Source organism: Drosophila hydei, unplaced genomic scaffold (assembly GCF_003285905.1).
Source record: "Drosophila hydei strain 15085-1641.00,03,60 unplaced genomic scaffold, DhydRS2 tig00000211-arrow-pilon, whole genome shotgun sequence".
In the NCBI taxonomy this organism is placed as follows: domain Eukaryota; kingdom Metazoa; phylum Arthropoda; class Insecta; order Diptera; family Drosophilidae; genus Drosophila; species Drosophila hydei.
Window position 1 is genome coordinate 1 of NW_022045685.1, and position 18,936 is coordinate 18,936.

The following is an 18,936-nucleotide window of genomic DNA, read 5'->3' on the forward strand; positions in this document are numbered from 1 at the left end:
AGAGAAAGAGCGAGAAAAAAATATGAAGCTGATTATATACCAAGAGATTGATTAATTTGAAAGTATCTAGCAAACATCATTAATTTGCTTTTGATTTGCCTATATCTTCTATATCCAAACTAAACTTGTCGGAGCTATTTTCAGATTGAGTTTTATTTAGGAAACAGAAGTTTGGTAATTCGAATTGCTGTAAAATGTAGGGTTTCTCCACAAAGCCGCGGCTCAAGTCCCTAACATCCCTATGGGGCTGTCTCCGTTTCATTTCCTTTCATTTTTCCCTGCTCGCTTTTGACACTTTGCTTTCGACAATATCGATCGAAGCAGAGGCAACATTTTCAGACTTGTGTTTAATGTGCTGCTTCTCGCTTGTTGATGTGGTTCTCGTGCTCGTTCTCTTTGTTGTTGTTGTTGTTACTGCTGCTGCTGCTGCTGCTGACGTTGACAGCGTCAGCGACAGTAACCACGGTTAACAGTAGCAACTGTTATTGTTGTGGTTATTATTGCCGCTGCCGCTGCTGCTGCTGCTGCTATGTTCTCAAGTGTTGTCCTCCAACGCATTTGCGTTTGCTACCATCTATGCACACCTTACGCCACCCAACAACACCCCCAGAGTGCTCTGTGTATCTTCGGGTATTTGCCTGCAGTTCAAATTTAATTTTAAATTGTCTCTTAGTCGTAACTTCTGTAACTTGAATGTTAGTCTTGAGATTTCGATTTAAATTTAATAATTTTGATAGTTTTTAATCAGCAATTGGACTGAAGATTCGTCTCTATGTTTCCGCTGTCTTCAGACTGTTCGCAAATGAATATATTCATATATATAATATATTCATATGTATATATAAGTGCAAGCACTCAGTATCCACTTGTGTTCATACTACAACACGTGTCTGCCGACACCGTTAGACCCACCTAACCACCTAACTGATAGCTCGACCCTGGACTCTCGTTTGCTGGCGCTCCCACAGACAATTGTCAGATAATCACAACGCTCGAGTTGATAATAGCGACGTTGATGAGTTTAAACAAGGCAAAAGGAAGACAGAGACAGACAGAAAAAGAGGGGGAGAGAAAGAGTAGGGAGTGGGGAGCTGGAGAGAGCGAGAGTATGCAAAGGGTTATGGAGGTTGGTTTTATGTTGCGCTCCCGTGCCCGCTGCATTTCCTTTGGACTCTTCCGGCCTAGCGTGAAACGTAATCACGTTGACAAAGACTCGGCATGACTTGACTCGACTTGACTTGATTCAGCGCCCGGATACCTGTGCGGATAATACCCTGTCCGCCCAGGTCTCGGATTGCAGGTCTCAGATTGTGTCCGCACACACGGACACACCTCGTTTCCACAAATGCTCCCGTCCTGTCCAAGTTGTCATGCGTCCATGGTCTTTCTTTTTTCCTCTCTCTCATACAATTTTGTGCAATTTTTTCTTTGTTTGGTCAGCTGATAAGGCAGCTGATTGCGTTGGATTGTGCCATTTGTTTATTGGGCCATGTTTATCACTGGACGCCTTTGCCCAACTGCAGGAAGCTGTGCAGAGCTCAGTTCTTATGCAACGATTCTATCTGCAAACAGGTTTCACTGCGACACTCAATCACAATCGCTGTCTCTCACAACAAGATAATTAAAGATATTCACTTAATCAAGTAGCTAAAATCTTATTCAATAATATTTCTCCACATTTGACATCCTCAGAAATCGAATTAACAAATGATAAAAATTTAATTTTTTGGAATATTTAACTCTTTTCATTTTTATGAATTTCAATCAAATATTAATTGTTAAAATACAAAAGTTTTTTTTAGTTTATTTTCCATTTTTTAAGGGTATTTTTTCTATAGTTTTTTAATTTTTTTTTGCTTATTTTGCTTTGTTTTTTTTCTTTCGATAAGGTACATTTCTAATGAAATGACAAACTTTGGTTGACTAGACGCTTCAACGGAACTGAGGCAAGTGCAAGACATGACAAGTGCTTGGTAAAAGCAATCGAGCTAGTTAAGAGAACAGACTCAGGCTCACACACACACACTGAAGATCACCGGAAATGTGTCAAGAACAGCAACAACAACAACAAAACAAGTAAAAAAAATTCTAGAGCGCATTGCCTGACTAGCATATACCCTGAATTTTGATTTTAATATCAGCTGTTGGCTAGTTATGCATATTTATAAGGAGAACAATGAGTGGGAGTGCCTGACTAGGAGATACGCCGTCTCTAAGGGTGCGGAAGTGCTCAGCTGAGATATACCCTAAGCAAAAAGCTAGACTGATGTTTCAAAAACATTTTTATTGCTCTTATGGAATAAATAAATGTTCGCTAGACTAAAGTGACTAAGAGACACATCGATTCTTACACCGAAATGATTTTTGATATATTCTATACACACAAAGAAAGTAACAGATCGAAAATGCCCAACTAAACAATATCCCAACAAATAGGCTGGAATGCCTGACTAGGATATACCGAACCCTACATTGAAATGATGTTTCAAATATTCCAGCTTTGCATACAGCAGATGTAAGAGTGCGGAAGTGCCCGACGAGAAGATAGCTTAACGCTGGGCTGAGCATATGTAAAAATTGAAATTCATAGAGAAAGCATGACATGAATATCAGAAATTGTTGTACGCCATGACAAACCTAATTTCATTGTAGAAATACAAAAATTATACAATATATATATTTTTTTTATTTTTTTTATGATTACTTTTTTTGCGCATTATATCGGAATTTTTATCGGAGCCTAAGCCCTGTTGTGTTTGTAGTTCGTTGTGCGCTCGCGAGGCATAAAGTGCATGTGGGGTTATGTCATCATACCTTTATCGTGTTCTTCAGTCATGCAACAACAAGCAAACAACGCGAATGGAAACAGAAATAGAAACAGCAACAGCAACAGCAATAACAATAGCAACAATAGCAGTAACAAATTGTTAGTTCTAGTATTTAAATTGTAGAACGTTGTAAATTTCACGCTTTTTACAGACAGTTGACAAATGGCCAACAAGTGCAACTGCAACTGCAACAACAACAACAATAGCAACAACGCAAATGTGAGTAATAACAACTGGATTGGCAAGCAGTACCAATTGCAGCCGCCAGAGGGCGACAGGTCAGTGTGCAAGGCACACAGTGGGATAGAGCATGGGGTATATTGTTAGACTATGTGAAAGGTCAATGAGATTTTGGCATAAGAATAAATGGAACAGAAAATGACAGAGTATTGTAAAGGGAATTGAAATTTTACGAAAGTAAAATTGAAGTCAAATATTAAAAAAAATATTTATATATTATTTTATTTTATATATTTTTATATATATTTTCTTTATATAGTATTATTTATATGAATAACTTATGTGATTGCATTCGTTTTTTTATTACTTTAATTTTTAGTTATCTAGACTTCAACATTATAGATAAGACTGGTCATAAATGAAATTTGATGAAGCCAACATTGACATAGATAAGGTCAAAACAGAGGTTTTCTTTTCAATATATATATATATATATATATATATATATACATATATATCAGTTTATATGTTTATAGAAAGTCATATATTACATATAATGCGCAATGAATTACACTTATCAACACATTGGGTCAAATGTAGTTGGCTAATACTTAATAATAACGGACAACAACTGTTAGACAGACAGGCAGCAGCAGCAACAACAATTGTCGACAAATCACGATTGTAAGAAATCACCTTGTTGTTGTTTGCATTGTTGCTTTTGTCGTTTTTTGAATTCGACCAACACGCAAGAAGCACAAATGGAGAAAAACATAAGCAAGCCAAAGTGCACAATGCACAATTGTCTGACCAACAGATACCCTATACAAAGTTTACATAAAGCTAAGCTAAATAACGTATTAAATTATATTTACAGTGAAAACTAACTTAACGAACAGCTTCTAGTTATTGAGTTACAATTACTAATTTTCTATCAGTTGCCATAGGCCAACATATGTATGTCTTAGACTTAAGTCTGGTATTGTTTAAGTCTTAAAGGTAACTGCGACAAGTACTTCGTGTGTTCCAGACAGTTGTGAACTTCAGAGGATTAACAAATGTTTATTTTTCTCTTTTCAGGATACCCAACGCACACTTACACTTTGTACAGGGTATTAGAAATGAAAATAAAAATCAACAGCAACAAAATTATATTAACAATTACATAAAACCTTGAAGTACAGCGCTAATACATACACTTATGCACACATACATATACATGTAAGTTGGATTAACGGGCCTGGGAACTAAGCTGCCTTCGCCTTTTGCATGGAATCAGCAACAAGCCCAGGCGAAGACCAAGTGGCCGAACGGACAATCGCTCAAGCTTGGCTAGTTGCTTGATTAACCTTCCTTTTTTACTTTAACAACATTCATTGTTGTTGTTGTAGTTTTTTGTTTGTTTTTGTATCGCGAGTTCAAGGCGCTTTGCATAGGAAATAAATACGCTGGCAATTACTGCAGCCAATTCGACCAACAACAACAAAAACAAAAACAACAATGTCATGAAAATTGTATGCACATGAAAGGGACACTGACTTACCCAGCTGAACTTTGGAGCGTGAAAAATGTACAGATATCGGCACTCTTTATTCACATCATTTTCAGTGAACACCTATAGATATATATATATATCTATACAGACATATGTATGAATGCATATACTACTACTGGTATGTTCTTGGGTTATTCGTTGTATCTTTTTAATTTGTTTTGGGTTACATTTCGTATTCCTAATTACGAGATGAGTATGCAAAAGCATGAAAAGAGAAGGGACGTTTTCAGGCCATTGTTATTTATGACTTTAAGCAGAGAGTTCGTGAGTTCTGTGAGTCATGTCTTATATGCATTCATTAAATATAACTCTTTGGATTAAGTACTATTATTGCAATGAAAATGTAAAAAATTCGAATTAATTACAGTTATTTTACTTTGTTGCTACATTTTTAGTAGAGTAGACTGTCCTTTGGCGAGGTCTCTCAGCTACATTGAGAGAGAGAGAGATGAAGACATAAATACATAACATCTATTTATTTAAAGAAAGAGAGTTAACAGAGCGAATCAGCAAAAGTTGTAAAAGAAAGAGAGAGAGCGAGAGAGAGTGCAGAAGGTCGCAAAAGTAAATTTGCATATGCCCTTGCTAACAGGAATTGTGAGCTGATCGCAAGAGCGAGGCAAAAACTTCAAAATGCCGCTGAGGAACAAAATGGGAAAAAAGCAGGAAGACAACTTTCGCTGTTTATGTACAAACTCGAAATGTGCCTGTGTGTGTGTACGTAAAAGATACCAACAACAGCAACAACAGCAGCAGCGGTAGCAACAACAACAGCAACAAGAATAATGTCGAACGTAACTCCAAACGCAACAAAACGGGAATGGGAGAGACAAGTGAAGTGGAGTACATAAAAACGTTTTTGTTTCTTTCGATTGTTTATGTTAACATCAAGACGAGAATACATTTAAATAGTGTACAAATAAACAAAAGATCAATGTAATTTCAAAAACAGACTAACCAAACGTAACTATTGAGCACTGTTGCGACTAGAAGATACCCTGTAATCTATAAGTATTTATCTGCCTGCAATAAATGCTTTAAGATGAGTACGAACAGACAGAAATCAAGTGGATATTACGTTTGGAATACCCTCGAAAAAGCAGTAAAACGCCAATAACTGTATCAAGATTAAGTACTAAACGAAGTCTTAGCCAGAAGCAGGCAATGGAAATTCTCTTTCTCTCACACACACACATGTGCGAAGAGAGACGGTGAGAGAGCGAAAGAGAGAATGAGTCGCACAGTAATATTTGGTAGCGCTTCCTCTTCCTCATGGTTCGTGCACGCATAAAAAATACACGCACACATCCTAAACAAAAGAAGAGTATGTGGACGAGATGGAGATGATGATGATGATAATGATAATGATAATAATAATAATGATGAAGCTGAGACTCTCTTTGCTCCTACACCGTTGGGGCAGCGGTGCTGCTTCTTCTTTTTGTGCTTTGGTAACTATGTATTTCACTTGAACTTGTTCGTTTTCAATGAAAACATACAAAAAAAAGATTCAGAAGAAGAAGAAATGAAAAGCAAAACTAAAAAAAAAGAAGAAAAAAACAAACCAAAAAATAAAGCGAGTTTTATGTGCGTCTTCTCGATATGCAAACTTTGCAAAAGCTTGACATTTCGTTTTTTTCACGTTGCAGCATTTGTTGTTGTTTCTGTTTGTTGTTGTTATTGCTGCGGTGACACTGGCGTCGGCATCAATGGCTGCGGCGACGGCGACGACGACGATGAAGGCGGCCGCACGAGCATTAATTGGCGGCGTCGCCTCCAACACTTTGGCAAAATCGTGGGGAAATGCTGTTGTTGTTGTTGCTGCTGCTGCTGGCTACTGCTGTTTCTCCTAACCATCCCCCTCACAACCATCACAATTTTTCTTTTCATATATTTAGACGCACTTTTTTTACTCGCCTTTTTATTTGCTACAAAAGCAAATTTCACACACGCACACTTTCGATTCCGATTCACGCGGGCCACAGGCTGCACACTTGTTGTAATTGAGGCATTCGATTTTTGTTATCACCAATGTGTGTATATTTTAGCACAGTTAACTTATTTGTTTGCATTTGCAGTGTGTAATACGAGCGTAAAAAAAAAATAACAAATTATGGTTTTTCCTTTTTGTCCGAAATTGCATCCGCTTGGTGAGCGAGCGCTTGAACGTATGAGTTAGGGATGGATAAAAATATCGATATGATGAATAAGTCGATGCCTAAAACTGCGATAAATATGGTCGATATGTTTTTCTATGTCGATAAGATTTGGAGATGAGCCAATGGTTATTACAACTTATATTAATCGGTAGTATAAGTGGAAATTGAATTAGTTCAGCAGATACATATATAAATAAATTGTGGATTTTAAAAAATGTGAACCAATATTTAAGTTGCTACTTTTTAATTAATTATTTTAATACATAAATATGCATATATAATATTAATAACAGAAAATATATTTCATAGTTGAGGAAAATATATTTTATAATAACATACAATGGTGTTATCTTCATAAGTGAAGTGTTATTATTGGTTGATATATTGTGTATTAAAATAAGGGATGTATAGCAGTCTCGATATGTTGTGGCGGCAATACACACTATTCTATGATACTATCGATAGTATCGATGTTTGTTCTGGAGGTCCCAACCACTAGCCAGACAGCGAAACGAAAGGCCAAAAACGAGAAAAATGCGAAATATTTGTTAAAAAAGTAAACTGAAGAGGCAAATTGCAGCGCAAAGTAATTGTACAAGTGCACCGTCGTTGTTCCAGTTTCCAATGGTATTGTTAAGGTCAACGGCAAGCCCCGTAGTTAGCCGTTAGAAAGATGTGCGCAGCGATTCACTGCTGGTTGACATAAGCAAAGCAGGCTGCAAAACAGATCCAGCAACAATAGCTAACGGCGCACTCCATACAAAGATTTGCAGCAGATATAGCAGCCACTGGAGGCTCAATATTGAAAAGGAACAGCAGCAGCAGCAAAGTACGCTAGCAGCAGCAGGTGATGGCCGCCTCTTCGCCAGATGCAGTGCAAGCGACCAATGTTGACTTCAGCGAAATTAAGCTGGGCGAGGTGAGGGTTATTGTATGCCTGCATAATTCAATCTGATCATTCATTCCTTACCTACAGAAAGTCGGCCATGGATCGTACGGTGTTGTGTGTAAGGCTATCTGGCAGAATCAGTTGGTTGCCGTCAAGGAGTTCTTTGCTAGCGCCGAGCAGAAGGACATTGAAAAGGAGGTCAAGCAGCTGTCGCGTGTTAAGCATCCCAACATCATTGCTCTGTATGGCATCTGCTTGGCCCAGCAGGCGACATATCTGATTATGGAATATGCCGAGGGCGGATCCTTGCACAATTTCTTGCATGGCAAAGTGAAACCCGCTTACAGCTTGGCCCATGCCATGAGCTGGGCACGCCAATGTGCAGAGGTAATTACTAATACCCGTTCTAAAATATGAAACAAGTAAAATGTGCATTACAATTGCTCAGGGTGTCGCATACCTGCATAGAATGACGCCCAAGCCACTCATACATCGTGATCTGAAGCCGCTCAACTTGCTACTGACCAATAAAGGGCGCAATTTGAAGATATGCGACTTTGGCACTGTCGCCGACAAGTCCACCATGATGACAAACAACCGCGGCAGCGCTGCCTGGATGGCGCCAGAGGTGAGCTGGAGTTAAATGCAGTCAGTCTCATTCAATTGCATTTTCTTTATTCACTAAACTAGATTTTAAGATATATAGTCCGTTACTACATTGTAACTGGGTTGTTAGGCCATTTGAAGCAGAGATTATATTAAACTGTTTTTAATCCTCTTCCCTGGAAAGGTATTTGAGGGCTCCAAATATACAGAGAAATGCGACATCTTTAGCTGGGCAATTGTGCTGTGGGAGATGTTGTCACGGCAGCAGCCCTTCAAGGATATTGACAACGCCTACACCATACAGTGGAAGATATACAAGGGTAAGGCAGTGCGATTACAAACTAATTAGAATGCGTTCATCATAATGAACTTTTATCGTTAAAGGCGAGCGACCACCACTGCTTGACAATTGTCCCAAGAACATTGAGCAACTCATGACAGCTTGCTGGAAAACAACGCCCGAGGATCGGCCATCGATGAACTATATTGTGGGCGTAATGAATGAGATTATCAAAGACTATGATGGCGCCGATAAGCCGCTAGAGTATGCGTTTGTCAACCAGCAGGTCAGTTGGAAGTAAAACTTGCCCAAAAAGCAGGAGCTTCGCTTATTCACATTTTACGTTACAGATTGTGACCAAAGAGAGTGACGGAACGGTGGCCGCTCAATATGATGGCCAAAGTTATAGCTCCAGTGATAGGAGCCTGACGTCCACACAGCTAACGCCCACCAATGTGCGTGGAACTGCGACTGAGATCGAAACTGGCTTGGGCACTGGCTCCAGCAACAACGAATATACCTCATCAGAAATAACGCCCACCAATTCGGGCCAACTTGACAATAATGGGCTGTTCCATATGAGCAGCAGCAATCGCTGGGATGCCATACCCGAAGAGGACAGCAGCGAGAGCCAAAATGATAGCTTCAATCTAACATCATCGGCCGAAGCATCGAAGCGCTTGGAAACTATACGCAATGGCATGATACAAATGGCCAGCAGGCCAATGGAACAACTTACTCTGGACGTTGAAGCGGTATGTCGAACAAAATATACGAATTTGAGGTTAATGCACATGAATAGATATATTTATAAATTTGTTAACTTGCAGAATGGTTTTGAATTGCATCGCAGCGAGAGCAGCCGTAGCAGTTTGCATGGTGAGTTCCTGATTGCAACTATTGTCATCGTTGTTGTCGCTGTCGCTGTCGTCTGATTGTCTGTGCGAGTGAATCACACGCACATTAGCACGCTCTTTTGGATGAGCACGATTGCGGCATGTAAATTTGTTGTAGTTGTTGCAAATAGCTCAACGAATTGTTAGCTTGCATTCTGTTGAGTCTCGCAGCTGTTGGGGTCGACAGCATGACGCACCATCATCAGCAACAGCAACACCAACAATAACAATAACAATAACAATATGCCCAACACTTAATCGTATGTAAACAATGCGTTGGCTATCTCGCTTTAACCCCAATGTTTTCGTATTTTAATCGCTCGATTTTTGTTTAATTAGTCGTTGCGTTGTTTTTATTATGCAAAAGCATTTTAAAACATTTTGCAATTGCCAACGTCTCAGGCGGCCAACTTTATAAATATGCGATGCGCTCATGCAGCAGACACCGAATTGAAATTGCAATAATGCGCTGGCCAGTAGAATACCCACACCAAGTGCGATTGGGGCAAGAAATAGATCATCTAAAAGTAGTATTTTATAAAAAATGGAAACCTGAATAATATTTATCTAAAAACTTAAGCACCTTTAGATATAGAAATAGATACACACTTGTTATAAGATAAGATTATTATATATGAAAGATGCACAAATATAGAAATGTAAAGGCTTAGGCAGAAAGTCTCGAGTGGATTTCGGCATAGCATTCTATATTACGATCTGTATACTATTTACTGTATACCGTATATATTATATTAGCGTATATCATTTAGTATATGTGAATATACAGTGCCCGGCTTTGTCCGGCTGTAGGCATTACATTCGCACTCGTTCGTCTGAAAATTGACATTTCTATGCCATTTGCAAGCATCGTTAAAGGCATATGAATCACGTTTTCAGTATAATTTTACACAGATATTTTAAAATAGAGTTTAAAGTCGTTTTTTTAATTAAGTGCCTGACTATGAAATACCTATTGAGGCACGAGCGGCCCGCCAATCCTTCTAGCTTCCTGCTGTATATGTTATATGAACATATTTGGAGAATCTTTATGAAATATGATATGTGTTCCTGAAATAGATATATTTGATGAACCAAGGGCTTACTCAGTCCTGCATGTGGCATATGCTCACTCAAAAACCTTATACCCTGTTTACACATGTTCAATGGTTTTTTTTATGGTTTTCTACGCTAATCTTGGCATCTTTTAAATCGATTGACTTAGAATTCGATAGTTGAATAAGTGATAAACAAGCTTGTTGCTTATAAAATATATAAGACTCATTCAGTCAGTGAATTGTAAGCAGAGTATTGGACTTTTTAAGTATTTTCCTTTATTTGCTACATTGCAACTGGCAGTAGGGGTAACTGCTAGTCAGGCAGTGCCTACCCTAGAGCATTTTCGCTTGTCTACCTTAAGAGTAGACGAGAAACAACAAAGTTTTATTATAATAATTCACTGAGATACTCTGAATTGATCAGCAATTAAATATGCCCAAGTCAGTTAGGGTATTTATTTTGGTCATTGCTGCACATTTTGCACAATTATTGTATTGTGTGGATTGGCTAACTATCTAGCCTGGCTGGCTGGCAATTTCGGCTAGATTTATAGCCCTGACATGCACCGTCACCACAGTCGCCTCCTTCACATAGAAAGTAGCAACAAAATGAGAATTGAAAGAAAAACAACTAATGGTTGCGGCATGCCAAAATAGCGCACACAAACACACGCGGAGAGAGAGAGGGTGAGAGTGAACGAGCGACAAACATGACGCGGGGCTCTGACAGTCGGACAGCCACAAAAGCCTGCCCCACTGCCCCAGCCACTGCTCTTGGCCAACCCGCGGCAGTCAACCATATTGACCAATGAGTCATCACTTTTATTTCGAGTCTATACATATGTATATAGTGCAGATGTATATAGACTTATAGATATATGCATATGCCGACATGTGTATATCAATAAATGCTAGAAGAGCGAAAAAAGTTTTCATTTTAATGGGCACGGGGACGATATCACGAGCAAGCGATCGCAGAAGATGAATCTTTTTTCGGGTGGACCGTGTTTTGATAGCTCACATCCTCAAAAGATCTCTCTCTCTCTCTCTCTCGATCTATCTCTGCGTGAGTGTGCGCCGACCTATCTAGTCAGCAAAATAATTTTGTGTTGGGTCACGCCGTTCTGGTTGAGCAGGATCGTGGTGTATGCGGGGGGCCTAAAGAGGTGGTGGATGGGGAGGATGCGGGGCAGAACGGGACTGTGGTGTTGGGGCGTTGCCGTTGGCATTTATCGCAGCGGAGATTTCCCAACCACATGCCAGTCGCATTATTCATCCGTGAGTGTTCAGCAAATGCTCATCTGCTCGATATGGCAATGTTTAGTATAAGGAGCCGCACATCTAGCTGATGATACATGCCTAGCTGCTTGTTGCTTTTTAATAGTACATAGTGTTGTGGGCCCAATGCTTGACTCTCCTGGCTGGCACAATTGTGTGTGCTCATCAGCCATTTGGCCAGCTGTGCTACCTCTTGCTCGGCTTGTCGAGCGAAATCGAGCGAATATTGTTCTTGGATAGCGGCAGACAGTGGCCCGTGCGCTCAGTCTACGTTTGGGCACCGTGCTGATCTTGTGTGCCGCAATGCTACTGCAAGTTCGTGCAGCGTGCAACGTTCCAAATATCGTCAATTGTTGTCATCGCCGGGCGTTAGACTAAACGCGCCCCGCAAAGCCGCATAAATCATACGCCCCATACGCCCAAGCAGGGCGCCAAAAGCTAAAGCAAATAATGAAAATCTGTGAAATTACTAAGAAAATCGCAAAGCAACAACAAATAAACAATATACAAAACTAGAAAAACACGCAGACAAATTTAGAGAGAAAAACAAAGCGAGAAAGAGAGGGAGAGCGTCGGAAAAATTCGCTTGAAAATAATTTGCTTGATGTGTCTGTGGTTTATACTTTGATTTTTCCAATTTTACCAAGAAAAGCAACTAGCACACATCTCAGAGTGGAAAATACGTCATCACACACACACACACACACACACAGCAGCCTTAAGCAAACACATGCGAGAGTAAAGCAGAGAGAGAGAGAGGGAGATAGAGAGCGAGAGTTCACAGGATTTGCTACTCTCTGGAAAACATTTAATGCTGGGCACATTCTGCTCTTAAATTACACCTAAAAAATGATCCAGCAGTGCATATAGAGATCTGGGCAACGATACTAACCAATTTAAAGTAGTTCAGTGCAAGTGGAAAGCAAACTTGACTCGATCAACATGTGCGATACGCGCGCCTTGATCACCACCAAGCAGACGAACGATCTGCACAGTTGCTGGATCATTTACAGTATGTGAATAGAACAACTGAATATATATATGTATATGTATTTTATTGGCATTATCTATATTCTAAATTATTATGCTTTTGTCTATCTGTCTTGCAGCTAAAAGTGATGGCCGGGAACGGCTGACAGTGACAGACACAAAGCCAGTTATCATGACCAGCAGCAACAACCCCACAGACCTCACAAACAATAACAATAATAATAATAGCCACAACAATAGCTCTAATAACAACGAAACCTATTTATCAAATGGACTGCTTAGCCACGCTGCCAGTGCCGGTAATCCGAATGATAGTGTCGATGCGAATGTCGATGCGAGCGCGGATGCGGATGCGGATGCCGGCTGTGGCTGCACGGAGCAGTCGCTAGCGGAGATCTTGGATCCAGAACTGCAGCCAGAGCCACCCATACCGAACAATGCCGAATCGCAGGCAATCTATCGCGACCATCGGCACATGGCCAAAGAGTATCTGAGCGTCGACACGAACCTTTACTACGCGCAGGACTTCAAGGACAAGCTGATCCTGCAAATGGATCGCATCGAGCGCGAACAGAAACAGGAGATATTACGCAAAATCAAAGACAAGGTGAGCAGCCTGAACTTAAAGCATTTCTTGTAGCCCTTCTATATCACGTTTCTCTTTTCTTGCTAAAGGAGGGCCTCCAAAGCCTTTACAATAATCTGCAGCAGCAGTGGGAGAAGCTGCCTGGCAACCGACTAGCACCCAACCATCCGCGCCAGCAGCCGCCGGTGGTCAGCAGCAGCCAAGAGCTGTCCGGTGGCATCGTCAGCGGCGATACCGTAGAGAACGATGGTTGGGTCGTTATAGCCCCGCATCACAATACATAGCTTTCATTGTGGACTCCACTTTACCAAATAGCTGTGTATTTCCTTATGTATTTGTTTAAATTTAAAGCATATTTTAAACTCTAGTTGTAACACGTGACTGTAATCGTAACTGTGCTTAAGTTTAGTCTTTTTTTTCTCTTGTGTTTTAGACATAGCATCTAGATCTGATCTATCTATATATACATATGTTTTAGAGACGCCTAAGTGTCTAGTTTTTAGCCATGTTTCTTGTTTCTAGCCATTTAAGATTTTATTGCTGCACATGTATACATATATAGATATATATATATATATATATATGTGTATATGTGTGTGTATATGTATTTACTATGAAAGTCATTGTAGAGTTATGCATGTATGACGATATAGAGGACGTTTACCAAAAATATATAAAAAGTATCGGCTATTGCTCGCTGCACGCCTATGGCAAATATGCGTTCACATTTAGATATAATCAAATATTTCATTTAACTTATGTTCATCAATTTTGCTAGTTAAGATTAACTACATTCAACTCAAGCTTGCAACGAAATTCGAGTAGACGCGATTGCTGAACTCAATTTGATGTTAATTTAAGGGAATTATATATATTTATATATATATATATATATACTACATATAAATGTGAGACGCGCTCTTATGAACTAAAATTCTAATTGTTTTATTGTTACCTTGAAGATATATAACAAAGCTTATTATATATATATATGTGTTAATGCATCGCAATTTAACCAATTGCAATTCATTTACTCATTCAGTCCACGCCAGAGATTACTCGGAGATGGCTTTAATTTTTACTAACAAAGAGTTACATTTTTATTTATAAATCGTCTTCTAAATATTTGTCTAATAGTAGTTAAATATTCGAACGTTTGACCTGCTATTAACAATTGTTTTTAATGGCCATAGTTGCCACATTTCATTTCTGTACAGTGTGTAATATGGGTTCATAAACACAAGCGTGGTTTTAAGGGCTTTCTATCTCTCTCTCTCTCTATATATATATAAAAATATATATATGTCGATATATACATAGATATGCTGAGCATATTATGTTATTAGATGTCGTGTAAATTCGTCAATGGAGGCTCGCTGAGGAACGCGATGCTAGGAGTCAAAGCTGGGCACATAGATGGCAACGCATGTGGATTCCCAGACGTCGTTTGGTGTATCCCATGAGTCTTTGCGATGCCACCAATTGCCGGTGTCCAGATCATATGCCATCGTCTCTGAGCTGGCGCGATCTATAGATTCGGTGGAGTCCAGTCCACCCACAAAGAAGATGGTGCGACGCATTGAGGTAACGCCCGAATAGAATTTGGGTGCGGGTATTTTGGTTTCCACGCTCCACGTATTGCTCTTGATATCGTACGCATAGATGTGCTCCACCAGCACTCGTGACTCCCGCAGTGTCTCGTGCCAGCCACCACAGGCATAGATTCGATTGTCGATAGCCACCAGAACATGGTCGCAGCAGGGCGTCGGCATCGGTGCCAGCTCCTGCCAATGCTCGGTCTTCGTATCGAAGCACCATGTGCTGGACAGTATGTTGGCCAAGTGAATGCCACCTATGATAAGAGCAGAGAGAAAACACTTTCGTAAGGGACTTGCCTTCGCTATAGACTATATATATGGGTCCTACCTGATATGTAGAGTTTGTCGCCGACAACGACGCCAGCATGCTGACTACGATTCTCTTGCAGGCTGGGCATATAGGTCCATGTATTGGTGACGATATCGTAACGCTCCACATTGGACATGCGACGCAGTGCCTCCTCTGAGTTATCGTCGTACTCCACGCTGCCACCGACAGCATAGAGATGCTGTTTGCCAACAGCATTGAGCGAGAATCGACAGCGATCCAGCTGTATGGGCGCTATGGTTACCCAGGAGTCGCGCAGCGGACAGTAGCGGAAGCCAAATGGATGGATGTACTCCTTGAGGCAAACATCATAGGCACCACCCACAATGAAGAGCTCATTGTTGAGCACGGCTGTGCCGAAATTGCCTGAAAGAAGAGAGAGAAATGCATGAAGGTCTGCCCCAATATAGCTGGCGCGATTGCTGCTCACATTGATCAATGTGCGGTATGGAGGTTAGCTCGTACCACTTCATTTTGGTTGGCGAGAAGCACATAATCTCATTGGTCAGACCCTTCCACTCGAAGCCGCCAATTTTGAGTAGACTTAGTTCCATGCCGCGCATATTCGTGGGCCCCTGGCCCTGTTGCAGGCAGTGCTCGAGTGCCTCTGAGATGGTCTCCTGGCCGCTGCTGCTCTCCTGCATGCTGGCCAGATACTCCTCGACCAGCGAGTAGTTGTGTTGACGCAGCGTTTTCAGTTCCTCACGGCTGATATACTGCCATTTGATGAGGCGCAACAGCTCAAGCAACGCACCATCCTCCAGCTGCAATTCGAGCCCGTAGCGGCAGAGCAGACGCACCAGTTCCGGCTCGCTGACATCAATTGGATAATTACTGGAGAGTATATAGTGCAGCTGCTCCAGCTTGACGTCCTTGAAATCGCTGCTGGCTGCGAACTCTTTAAAGTGTGCGCAGATGTAGCGAAAGGCGCGCTCTGCCAACGCCAGTTGCCCATAAATCTCAGCCATGCTCGCTATTGCCAAGCAATTGTCCATGCTAATCTTTTGCTCCAGGAAGACGGTGCAGCGCTCGATCACCTCCTTCACCTGGACGTGAGTGGCCGCCGCTAGCGTCTCCTCCACATTATCGACATTCAATTCCAGCAGTGATGTGTATATATAGACTATGATCCGGCCCATGGCCCGCGCCGTTACACCATAGAGTGTGATCTCCTCCTTGCGCGACTCAATCATGGCACAGTCCGCAAACATGGCGCAGAAGTAATCGCTACTGGCCGCCAGCACTACGCGATGGGCCTGCATGCATAGATATATATAGAGCTTGGACAGTAGCTAGATGATGTGTTTGTTACCTTAAAGCGATGATCCTCGACGATAAGCGTCACATCTGTTAGCTTACCCTGGGAGCGCAGCTTATTGAGGCCGCGCAACAGGTTCTTCTCACCGGGTGAAACTGTTGCGGACATGTTGACCGTCGCTTATCAGCAAACGTGACGAGCGCTGTTCGCCTCTCCCCCAGACCCAGACCCAAACCCGAGAGCCCAACTCAATGTGATGATGACGCTGACGCTGACAGTGATGACGCCTGGCTACGACAGCATGCTCCAGTTGCGAGTGGGCAGCGATTATCAATTAGATGAGGGCGCACACATACGCACGCACGCATATGAATAGGTATTAAAAATTAATGAAATCTTTTAGTTGAGAGCCGCAGCGAACTGTTCGATTTGCGGGGCGGGCAGTAGTTGAGTTTTAATGTTTACAATATTGCGACCAGCTGTTGCCTTATGTGCGTGCGCAACTACATACATACAAATATATATATATATATATATATAAATATATATATATGCGCATATATATACGTACGTCTGTGTGTGTACACACGTATATTTCTATTAGAAAAATGAATGTTATTTCCGTGGAATTTCGATCTTGCAGCCGTCAAATTCACAGGGCTTTATATTGTTATATATGGATATAAATTTTAATATTTATCTGATTGCTGGTAACTGCTCGTATTCTTGAATTTAGTTTGAGAACTTTTGCAACAGCCGTCTACAAAAAATATCTCGTCTTTATTTTTTTGTATTGAAAGAAAGTGTGCGCTTGTTTATAGGTATGCGAGTGTGTGTATGTGTGTGTGTGTGTGCGTGTGTGTATATCGTTGTATATCAATAGTTTTAAGGTGTTGGCTAACGTTTCGCTGTTGCGGCGAATCGTAAACAGCTGAACATAGCTGCATTGCGGCATTTACCAACACACCTCTTGATTGCACATTTGATTAATGTTGCCATTTGTCCGATAAGGTATGTTATCTTTATTAACGGCAATTCAGAATAGATTTATTATTATTGCTATTTTCTAATCAGTTCTTCTTGATGTTGGGCTTGATTTTTATTCGAGTACACTTAAGCTGTTAACATATATATGCCAATGCCATCACAATCTTCCAGGTGACAGTTCCCTCTGTATGTATGTGCCAACAATGTCAGAAAATTAATTTCTGACTTACTCGACAATAGTGTTAGACATCATAATACACAAGCTAAAAAAAACTCAGAATTATTTGTCATCAGCTGAATATAACTAAAGAATTGTATATTGTCGTAAGTGTAATGTACAATTTATTTATATATTTATATGCTGCTTAACATGTATTCTTATTATTGTTACTATTTTTAAAAATTGCACGATCTGCGGGCTCTGAGAATGTTTGCATTGAACAAATGTATGAAAGCGAAACAAACTTGATAAGTTGCTTCGCTAGATGGAGCCTCAGTGTGAGCTTAGAGCTTTATGCTTTTGTTAAAGCTTTCGTTGTTTCTCTGCTACATTGTTGCTGGAAATGAGAAGTTTGCTATTTTTACACTAGCTGTCGCTTTGTCGTATTAAATAAAGCTTGCGTTGCTTTTAAGCTCACTTCGTGGGGAACTGAAAGTCTCGCAGTAAATTAATTTTTCTTTTCAAAGCTTTTACTAGCAACGCAACAAAAAGAATCCAAATACACATTTCAGTTCAGATATATAAAGTAAAAAGTATTGCGATTTAAATAATATATTTTTTGTATTTCTTTATTTAGATTAATAGATTAAAACAGCACAATTAGGGTAAAAAATATTACAATTTGGTAACTTTAAGCAAGTTAAAGATTATGTTCCATATTAAGGCTTACCTCAAGCTTTGGTTTATCTAGAAGCGATCTGCGAAAAGGGAGGTCTTTTGCATAAATTTTCGTTTGATTAATAAAAATTATGCTGAAAGCAGCAGAGTAGAATAAATATGAAAAAAAAAAAAAATTGATTTGTTAATCTGATTAGCCTGAAATTATTTGTCAATTGCCTGAAAATCGTTTTGTACATTTTCGAACATAGTTCGCCACAATTTGGTGCTAATCAAACGACTCGAAACACAGCTCTGAGATATAGCACTTGACAAGGACTCGTGGTCGGGTCTCTTGGAGCCTCCGGAGGGTCACATTCCAGCCCAGCGTCAGGGAATTCAATGATTGTGGACGCAGCACGAAGTTACGCTATCCCTATTGAATAGGTAACCGTCATAACGATGACATCGAGACGATCTACATCGTGGGCGTCGGTGGTGGCCACTGGCATTATTGATGAGCCGCTGCATTTGCCGAACAGTATACGGCCACCTGTGCCTGCAAAGGTGCTAACCCGACTGCCAATCTCAAAGGGCAAGGGCAAGGCAACAGCATTGGCCACATCAACGATGGCGCGCACACCCA

The 18,936-nt window shown here is 40.6% G+C and overlaps 2 protein-coding genes and 1 long non-coding RNA gene across 3 annotated transcripts; 2 read left to right on the forward strand and 1 right to left on the reverse strand.

The window, feature by feature from the left end:
* The first annotated feature begins 2,685 nt into the window (after window positions 1-2,685).
* LOC111593075 lies at window positions 2,686-4,609 on the forward strand. Its single transcript, XR_002751015.2, has 3 exons — window positions 2,686-2,926; window positions 2,980-3,047; window positions 4,089-4,609. It is a non-coding gene; the product is annotated as an uncharacterized LOC111593075 (long non-coding RNA).
* Window positions 4,610-7,164: 2,555 nt separating this feature from the next.
* Window positions 7,165-13,705, forward strand: LOC111593077 (mitogen-activated protein kinase kinase kinase 7). Its single transcript, XM_023305664.2, has 9 exons — window positions 7,165-7,641; window positions 7,699-7,998; window positions 8,060-8,239; window positions 8,402-8,537; window positions 8,602-8,783; window positions 8,848-9,252; window positions 9,328-9,376; window positions 12,836-13,323; window positions 13,392-13,705. Exons 1-9 carry the CDS (start codon window positions 7,573-7,575, stop codon window positions 13,584-13,586), a joined length of 2,004 nt encoding a protein of 667 aa, XP_023161432.1. The 5' UTR covers window positions 7,165-7,572; the 3' UTR covers window positions 13,587-13,705.
* Window positions 13,706-14,285: 580 nt separating this feature from the next.
* On the reverse strand, window positions 14,286-17,487 carry LOC111593078 (kelch-like protein 22). The gene is made up of 5 exons (XM_023305665.2): window positions 17,058-17,487; window positions 16,541-16,989; window positions 15,659-16,484; window positions 15,229-15,594; window positions 14,286-15,154 (listed from the first exon to the last, which is right to left on the reverse strand). The coding sequence occupies exons 2-5, from the start codon at window positions 16,652-16,654 to the stop codon at window positions 14,694-14,696; spliced, it is 1,767 nt and encodes a 588-aa protein (XP_023161433.1). The 5' UTR covers window positions 16,655-16,989; window positions 17,058-17,487; the 3' UTR covers window positions 14,286-14,693.
* Window positions 17,488-18,936: the final 1,449 nt, after the last annotated feature.

Coding starts and splice junctions, on each gene's coding strand:
- LOC111593077 (XM_023305664.2), top strand. CDS start 7,573: ATGGCCGCCTCTTCGCCAGATGCAGTGCAAGCGACCAATGTTGACTTC. Junction 9,377..12,835: donor CAGCCGTAGCAGTTTGCATG/GTGAGTTCCTGA, acceptor TCTGTCTTGCAG/CTAAAAGTGATGGCCGGGAA. Junction 13,324..13,391: donor TACGCAAAATCAAAGACAAG/GTGAGCAGCCTG, acceptor TTCTTGCTAAAG/GAGGGCCTCCAAAGCCTTTA.
- LOC111593078 (XM_023305665.2), bottom strand. CDS start 16,654: ATGTCCGCAACAGTTTCACCCGGTGAGAAGAACCTGTTGCGCGGCCTC. Junction 15,595..15,658: donor CATACCGCACATTGATCAAT/GTGAGCAGCAAT, acceptor CTCTTCTTTCAG/GCAATTTCGGCACAGCCGTG. Junction 15,155..15,228: donor CGACAAACTCTACATATCAG/GTAGGACCCATA, acceptor CTCTTATCATAG/GTGGCATTCACTTGGCCAAC.